The 9,174-nt window shown below is 43.5% G+C and overlaps 1 protein-coding gene across 1 annotated transcript; it reads left to right on the top strand.

Annotated features, from left to right (window-relative positions):
* The first annotated feature begins 3,112 nt into the window (after positions 1-3,112).
* On the top strand, positions 3,113-8,979 carry nsg1 (neuronal vesicle trafficking associated 1). The gene is made up of 5 exons (XM_023325700.1): positions 3,113-3,358; positions 3,698-3,833; positions 4,059-4,175; positions 7,240-7,350; positions 7,652-8,979. Exons 2-5 carry the CDS (start codon positions 3,705-3,707, stop codon positions 7,850-7,852), a joined length of 558 nt encoding a protein of 185 aa, XP_023181468.1. The 5' UTR covers positions 3,113-3,358; positions 3,698-3,704; the 3' UTR covers positions 7,853-8,979.
* Positions 8,980-9,174: the final 195 nt, after the last annotated feature.

Genomic DNA, 9,174 nt, shown 5'->3' with positions numbered 1-9,174 from the left:
TGACAGAGTTTATCATCCGAATCATCTTGATTAGGTCAAGAGAGCCATAAACAGAGCTTTCCAAGTAAAAAAATAGCACTTCCTGTTCCGAGGGGGCGGGGCCTAAGTGATGTCATCATTTGACCATTGGATATTATTGGACACTCGATTATGATCAATCACTGAACGTGTGGTGTCTCTGTGAGTTTTTGTGTTAGAATTACAAATTATTTAATTTTTTCCTCCATTACAACATTGAACTTTCATTCCGTAGGGCAATGCTGCCCTCTGGTGTCGAATTACTGAAATAATGAAACTATTTCAGTGGGCAGCAGAGGGCAGCATTGCCCTACAAACAACGAACATGGACTGTTTATTATGTAATTACACAGAAGATCTCTCTAATTCATTCTGTGGGGGCGGGGCTTAGATGACGTCATAATATGATGACATAGCATTGTCAGGCATCAGACCAGGATGAGTCAGGCCAAGTTTGGTGCAGCTCGGTCGAAACATGTGGAATCTAGAAGCAAACGTATGGCATCGGCGTTACAGGTCACTTCGCCACGCCGCCACACCCAGCTGCTTCATCGCAGCTGGTCAGGGCTTGGATCCACAACACACCAACATGTCTTCTGTCTCTGGACACAGTTTCATGTTGATTAGGTCAAAGGGCTAAGATAGCGACCGTTCACAGTAAAACATGACACTTCCTGTTCTCAGGGGGCGTGGCCTAAGTGATGTCATCATTTGACCATTGGATATTATTGGACACTCGATTATGATCAATCACTGAACGTTTGGTGTCTCTGTGAGTTTTTGTGTTAGAATTACTAATTATTTAGTTTTTTCCTCCATTACAACATTGAACTTTCATTCCGTAGGGCAATGCTGCCCTCTGGTGTCGAATTACTGAAATAATGAAACTATTTCAGTGGGCAGCAGAGGGCAGCATTGCCCTACAAACAACGAACATGGACTGTTTATTATGTAATTACACAGAAGATCTCTCAAATTCATTCTGAGGGGGCGGGGCTTAGATGACGTCATAATATGATGACATAGCATTGTCAGGCATCACACCAGGATGAGTCAGGCCAAGTTTGGTGCAGCTCGGTCGAAACATGTGGAATCTAGAAGCAAACGTATGGCATCGGCGTTACAGGTCACTTCGCCACGCCGCCACACCCAGCTGCTTCATCGCAGCCGGTCAGGGCTTGGATCCACAACACACCAACATGTCTTCTGTCTCTGGACACAGTTTCATGTTGATTAGGTCAAAGGGCTAAGATAGCGACCGTTCACAGTAAAACATGACACTTCCTGTTCTCAGGGGGCGTGGCCTACTTAAAAAAATAATTTCACCACAGGGTATTTTAGGACACCCGATGACGATCAATCAATGAAAGTTTGGTCCCTCTCTGTGTTTTTGTATAGGAAATATAAGAGTTTCGTGTTTCATGGCGAGTAGCTGAACTTTGACCCCTGGTAACCCCCCTTCAGCAAGCTCATACAGTCACCAATTTGATAACTTTAAATCAGACATGCCTTATGATCAGACTGACCGAGTTTGAAGCCGATCAATCGAAATCCCTAGGAGGAGTTCGATCAAATGCAAAGGCTGTAAACGTCAAACTCGAGGTCCAAAATGGACCTTCAATCCAAAATGGCCGACTTCCTGTTGGGTTTAGAGCATGGCTCCAAGAGACTTTTTTGTACGTCCTGACAAGATACACATGTGTACCAAGTTTCGTAATTCTAGGATAAAGCATGGCTTGGGGCTGATTTTTTAAAATATTCTAGGGGGAGATGTAGAGAAATTAGGCCACGCCCACCAAATTTCGCTATGGATTCCTGTTGGCGGGTGTATAAGGATCCATCCTAGTGAGTTTGGAGCAGCTCTCCCCGAAACTGTGGAATTCAGAGCCAAACGAAATTCGATGGCGTTCGCAACGCCGCCACGCCCACCTGCTTCATCGCAGCCGGTCGGGGTTGGAATCCACAACACACCAACATGTCTTCTGTCTCTGGACACAGTTTCATGTTGATTAGGTCAAAGGGCTAAGATAGCAACCGTTCACAGTAAAACATTACACTTCCGGCTCTCAGGGGGCGTGGCCTACGTAAAAAAAAAATTTCACTGCAGGGTATTATAGGACACCCGATGCCGATCAATCACTGAAAGTTTGGTCCCTCTATGTGTTTTTGTATAGGAAATATAAGAGGTTTTTGTTTCATGGCGTGTAGGTGAACTTTGACCCCTGGTAACCCCCCTTCAACATGCTCCAAAACTCACCAATTTGATAACTTTAAATCAGACATGCCTTATGATCAGACTGACCGAGTTTGAAGCCGATCAATCGAAATCCCTAGGAGGAGTTCGATCAAATACGAAGGCTGTAAACGTCAAACTCGAGGTAAAAAATGGACCTTCAATACAAAATGGCCGACTTCCTGTGATACTTGCACTATGACATTACTTGTAAATTCTGAGCGTCTTAGTGAGCTCTACAACTGTACCGAATTTCAAGTCTCTACGATGAAGTAAGTGAATAGCAATGGGTCTGTTGAAAATTGCTAGTTGCCGCCGTTGAGCAATTTTTTTTGCGATTTTTGCGGCGACCTGAAAATTCAAAATTTTTAAACCGCCCAGTCGCTTCCGCCAAGTTTGGTGAGTTTTTGAATATGATAAAGCCCCCAAAAAGGCGCACGAAGAGGGGGTAAGAATAATAATAATAAACAGTACAGATACAATAGGCCTTCGCAGCGCTTTGCTGCTCGGGCCTAATAATCAAAAAACAATTCTTAGAGTGACACTGCACTGCAACAGGACATGGATTTATTTCAAGTCATTTTCACACATTATCTGTTTGTCCTGTCCTTGCACAAAACAAAACTGACGAAAAAAACAAACAAACAAACATCATTTCTGTTGTTCCCATGTTCTCAGACACTAAATCCTCTAAGAAGCACACATGTCCTATTTCTTGAGCCCCACCGCTATAAACTCATCCCACATTCAGCTGTAAGTGTTGGCTGCTGATGGGCTCCAGCTGGCCCCCCCCTGACTGCAGCATGTGTGTGCATGGATGGATGGATGGACGTTACATCACTTGTAGTGCGGCCAGACGCCAGCAGCAGCAGCAGCGGCAGCGGCGGCGGCGGCGGCGGCAGCATCCAGCAGCTCGGGAGGAAGGGTGCGAAGGAGGGGGGGGGGGCACGACGCACAAACGCAGCTGGCCATATTGCACACCAGCTCCGCGCAAATCGGCTGCGTCACATCTAAGAAAAACACGCACACGCAGCAAGGCTGGAACGAGAAAAGCCAAGGCATCCAGGGAGGAAGCGCACTGGTTCATAACGCGACTCGGCAGAGCTGGTGAGTGCTTGCATGCGGAAAAGAAAAGCATTTTGATGTTTTATCTTTCTTTCCCCCCCCCCTTTTTAAAAAATTTAAATATTACAAATTCTGATGCAGCCACTTTCCCCTTACGGCGAGTCCTCTCCTCTCTTTTGTTAATCTCCCACCTCCTGGCCCACAAAGCGCCTGACATCATGCATATCGTTTCTGTTCACCCCCCAACCTCCCCTCTTCTCTCTCCATATGTTTCTCCATAAATTATCCCCCCCCAACACACACACACACACGGGGCGTGACTAACAACGACGCCCTCATTTTAGCGTCACCAAGGGCTTATTTACACCTTTTTCTGTGCAGGGCAAAAATGGTGAAACTGGGGAATAATTTCGCCGAGAAAAACAACGGGAAGGCGGCATCTGAGGACGGATTTGACACCATTCCTCTCATCACACCGCTAGATGCCAGCCAGCTGCAGTTCCCCCCAACAGATAAGGTGAGATTTCTGATTTCATTAGCTGATTTAAAGAACAAAATCAAATGTTTAATACATAAAAATAAAAAAAAAATCAATAAAATTAAATTATCCTTGCTTCCGCAAGAGATCATTTAAAGCTGCTGTGTGTGTGTGTGTGTGTGTGTGTGTGTGTGTGTGTGTGTGTGTGTGCGTGCGTGTGTGTGTGTGTGTGTGTGTGCGTGTGTGTGTGTGTGTTATGACCAGGTGGTTGTGAAGACAAAGGCAGAATATGACGGTGAGAGCAAGAAGGGAAAGCTACGGTCCCCTAAAATCGCAGAGTTCTCAATAAGCATCATCGAAGGTGTCTCCGAGCGGCTCAAAGTAAGACCGATGATTCTCCTCCCTCATTTCCCAAATCCCTCACCCTCCTACAGCCTCATGTGTTGGAGGACAGGCGGCTGTCCCCCTCCTGCAGGCGACATGGGGCATCTGTCACTTTCATCTGTCCAACTGAAGCTCCTCGGTTCAGGTCCCCCCCGACCCCCCTACTCCTCTCCACATCCTTGTGTTGTACAGAGACACAGGGAGCCATAATGCATAATGATTCACTTAACCCCGCCCTGAGGCTCTGATTAATTCAGCTGCTGCCATGGAGATGGCCTCCACTTCTCTCCCACCTCCCCTTCCTCTATCTGCACCGTTCACACCTAATGCTTCCTGCGTGTTATTTTAGCCAGAGCGAGTGCTGAGAAAACAGGTAGAGTCGGGCTAAACCTGCACAGACCCCAAACGGTTTGAGGGGGGGTCTACCTGCCTGCGGGGTTCCCTCCTTTATCTCCACGTACAGGATCAACAGGAGGACACCAGCTCTGCGAGGAACGTCGAGCTTCCTTTATGAAGGTTTGAGCCGCAGAAATCTGGGAGAAGGAGAGACACAACCCTGTCTGAGAGAACGGCAGGCCCTTTCATCACAGACAGGCTCCTGTTGCTTCACTTTGTGTGCCGTCTGCTCCGCTTCGCAACTTTAGGATTTGATCTGACAGATAAAAGCCAGGAAACACTGAGCATCTGCATAGGATGTTCTGTTTGGGAAAAAAAAAGAAAGATAAAAAACCCCTGAAACCACCATTTGTTGGCTTCATTTTTTTTTTTTTTTGCGAGCATGCAGCAGTATATGTAGCATGTCCATTTATACTGGCTAATAAAAAAATTGCTTAAACAGATACCTGGCACTAAAAACACCATTTCTCCCACATCCTCTGCTATCCCGCTCTCGCTACTCTGAATCGCCAGTAGCTGTTGCGTAACTCTCCTGAGAATCGACAGCCTCAGCCTCGCAGATGGCCACAAGAGCTTCATGCTGGTGGAATTACTACACGCATTATTGTGCTGGAGCTCCAGCCGGTTTGTTACCAGTACAGTGAATTTCACATTTTGTCAAGCGCCATGGAAAGCACACTGGGGAAAAAGTGAAAGAAAAATCAAACTTGGTTTTAAACTTTTTTCCTTTGGGGTTTGAATTTTGGTCTCGTCCAATCAGAGAGTACTCTTGTTTCCCCTGCTGTGGATCACGCCACACTTTTCAGATTTTCATGTGACAATTAAAGCCATGTATTATTTTCATTATGCATTATGACATTTATGCACTTGTTTTTATTTCACTTACTAGTTCTGTTGTACTTTTTGCTGGTCTGTCACATAAAATCCCATTAATATACATCAGAATATCAGGTATGATTTATGTACATTCATGCTTTTGTAAATGCATACATGCATTAAACACTCTTAAACACAGTGTTTAAGAGTGTGTTCTCTTAAACACTGCTTCCCTATTTAACCTTTCATGTAAAGAAAGAAGCATACAGCTGGAAGTAGCACTGATTGAAAGCCAAAGAAAATTGGTTGGCCAGTTTTAACATTTAAAAATATTGACATTAGTTGTTGATATCTATGGAGAAAATGCATTTATATCTAAAAAATGCTTGACTGATATTGTCCCAATGCAGCTCCTGTACCAGATCTGGTTTAGATGTCAAACTATACAATGCAAAGGCTATTAAATAAAAATACTTTATTTTACACAGAATAAAGTATCACAGATTACAAATTCAAGAATTTGTAACAAACCTCTATTTAGTCTTTGTTCAACATATCAGTTGGTGTAGATTTTGAAACATCTAAGTTTCTATGTAAGCTTCAGATGCCACAAAAGCTCTGCAACATTAAATGAACATGTTGGTCAAAACACAACTTCTTGGTTTGCAGAAAATGCTGTTGATAGCCCTGGCAAATGTAGATCCCAATTAATCTTAATGTTACCAATGTCTTTCTTCTGACTGGAAGTAACATTAAGGCTTCGGAGTGGCCGAGTCAACGTCCCGATTAAAAATCTGTGGACGGAGCTAAAGATTAGAGTTGTGGGAAAGAGGTCTTTCAGACTTCTTTAAAAATAAAAAAAATAAAGTAAATAAATCATTTACATATGAGCAAAAAACAACAAAAAAAAATGCAAAAAGCTGATACACATTTGTCCTCAAGGTAAAGGTTTCCCACTTGAATTTCCAAAATAGGAAAGCTGCATTAAAAAAAAAAAAATCTAGAAGCCGGAGTCTGGAAAAGAATGAAAGTTTAAAACAAGAAACGTGGAGGACCTCTTCTAATTCACCTTGTTTCTTCCCCAGCCTTGTGTGTTTTCAGGAAGTCACGTTGTTTGCACAAAACAGCGTAGAGTTCACAAAGACCGGGTCAGTTTCACCCGGTCTGGTTTCTGAGAAGAAAATTATGTTCATACCAATTCTCACTAAAATGACTTTCTCAGCACAACAAATGTCTTGATGACAATGTGTTTAAACAAACAGGAAAAAAATTATCTATGATTTGTTAAGCATGCACACAATTTGCTGTAATAACCCAGGTAAGTCATTTATGACATTTATGAAGAGTATAAATTCCTTCACAAATGTCATTTGGCTTTTGGATCATTTCTAAAAGTTGGAATTCATGCAGGTCTGTATAATGACTCAGGAAGATTGATTTGCTTAATGAAACAAATGAAATCAATCAATCAAGCCACATGTTGAAACTTTCCCTTTTTAAAAACGAGCAAAGTGTCGGTGAGTCAATTTAACTGACGGCCATTTCCTCTGGAAAGACGAAACTGAAGAAATTTGCAAAAACAGGAACTAAAAGAGGATTTAAATGTAAAACAGGAAATAAGCAAAGTTATAAAAAGTGTATTTATAAAGTTTTTGTAACCTTTTTACACTATAAGCTGCATTCACACAGCCTCCTTGGTTGGCACAGGTAATGAATGCTTCATTACCTGAAGCATTCACACCAGACAATCTGTTTATTCCACTCGTGGTCCGATTTAGTACACATCCTGCTCTTCACTGGTAAAAGTTGCCAGTATCTGCTCTCATCAAGGCGTTTCTATCGCCTTCAGGTGACCCTGCTGGTGATCTGCGCCCTGGCCTTCCTGGTGTGTGTGGGGTTCCTGGTCGTCTACAAGCTCTACCAGTATGATCAGCCGTGTCCTGACAGCTTCATTTACGTGGTAAAAAGTTCAAAACCTTCCTTCTGTGTAAATGCTTAACATCTGAACTTGAAGAGAATTTTTGTTGTTGTTGTTGTTAACTTATAATTCAAAGTTACTGTGGCAAACCTTTTGGTGGAGGTTGAGCTTTGCTTTGCAGCTTGGCAGAGAGGCTTTTTTGTTTCACTAACCTTCGTCTTTCCTCTCATGTATCTTTAAATAGTCACAGTGAGTCATAGCTTAATCTTTGCATATTCTGTTGCGTTTGATGCTGGTTTGCCTATCGTAACTCGACGTGTCGTGTTACCTTCTCCTGGAGCAGCAAGGCCACTGCATGCCGACCGGGCTCTACGGGAACTACCCCCCTCAGGGCCCCGGGGGCCGCGGGCGCCTCTTCACCCTCATCAACCGCTACAACATGGCCAAGCAGACGATCACTCGGTCGGTTTCTCCGTGGGTGACCATCATGTCTGAGGAGAAGGTGACCCAGCAGGAGATGGAGACCGCCCAGAAGCTGGCCTAAGACTTCGCTGGGATCAGGTGGCCTCGCGCCTTTTCTGCAGAAAAATAAATAAATAAATAAAAAATAACACGGCTGCGCCATTCAAGCAAACCTCGAATCCCGTGGATGAAAAACAAAACAAAAACACAAACAAACAAAAACATCTTATCTTGCCTGAGGTGCTATGCTGCCCTGTTGATGTAGTTCGGTCGGCCGACGTGTACAGTAGCTGGAAATATGTGGAGGTTTAGAGCACGTCATCAGCACGGCGAGGCTCAGTTTGGTGGATTCACGATTTGCTTGAATAGCATTCGTCGCTTATTTATTTACACGTCAAAACGGAGTGGTTGGCATCGAAGAAACACGAGCACCGTCTTTGTACATACACACCCATATAAAGAAGCTCACTTTAGTACTGAGATCGTGAGCCATTCTGTGTCTGCGTCGCCTGTCTGAGCGCACATGCACGCACGACTCGACCGGTTTGCTTCGAATCTCGTTTTTGGGCACCGGCGGCCGCTTTTCACACCTCCGTTCCGCCCTTCTCACAAACGTGGTGCCGTTTCCCTCCCTCTCTCTGCCCCTCCTCCCCCATCGATTTTATCTGTGCAGAAACATTTTAATGTCATGATATTGTGAAACGTTACGCCTTGACCTAACAGAAATGTACCAGCAAAAGAAATATTTTAAACTGCGTTGTTTTGAGTCCTCTTATATGGACTTCTTAATGATTGTTCCCACTTTACATGGACAGCAGACGCATTTCTTTGCTGGCTTACTGTGTACCTTAACTACTTGCTTTTCATAGCACAACTTTAATGCTGTACTGAATGTTTTTTTTGGGTTTTTTTTTTTTTTGCAAGTGAAGACACTGTATTGTGCGGCGCTTTGCTTTGATTAATGTCACCACAGACGGCGATTCGCAGCCGTCAGAAACTAGTTTTAGCCTGATGTAGTGGAACAATCTGAACCTAGTGGCTTGTCCTGTTGCTTTTCCTTTCTCCTCTCTGTATTTGCCATTTAACTCGAACTGTCCCGATACATGTACCTTTTTTTTTTTTTCCAAGCAATGTGATGACTACAATTAAAGTGCATTAGCCACATGAAAATGTTAAATGAACAAATGAAATAAAGTGCTTTCATTTCAAGCTGGTGCCTGGATGTTTAAAGATCAAAACAACTTAAATTACTCTGGTGAAACACAGGAGTTCACAGAAAACATTTTAAGCTTAACTGATGTGTTTCAACTTGTCTCTTTACTTGTGGATCCACAGAGGGATTGAATTAAATAAACACCAATGGTCTTTGCTGGTGTTTGCAAGTTGGAGAAAAACTAACGCTTT

Source organism: Xiphophorus maculatus, chromosome 20 (assembly GCF_002775205.1).
Source record: "Xiphophorus maculatus strain JP 163 A chromosome 20, X_maculatus-5.0-male, whole genome shotgun sequence".
NCBI classification, from domain to species: Eukaryota; Metazoa; Chordata; class Actinopteri; order Cyprinodontiformes; family Poeciliidae; genus Xiphophorus; species Xiphophorus maculatus.
Note: the sequence above shows the minus strand (reverse complement) of the source record. Positions and strands in the feature narration are given on the sequence as shown.

Coding starts and splice junctions, on each gene's coding strand:
- nsg1 (XM_023325700.1), top strand. CDS start 3,705: ATGGTGAAACTGGGGAATAATTTCGCCGAGAAAAACAACGGGAAGGCG. Junction 3,834..4,058: donor AGTTCCCCCCAACAGATAAG/GTGAGATTTCTG, acceptor TGTTATGACCAG/GTGGTTGTGAAGACAAAGGC. Junction 4,176..7,239: donor GTGTCTCCGAGCGGCTCAAA/GTAAGACCGATG, acceptor TATCGCCTTCAG/GTGACCCTGCTGGTGATCTG.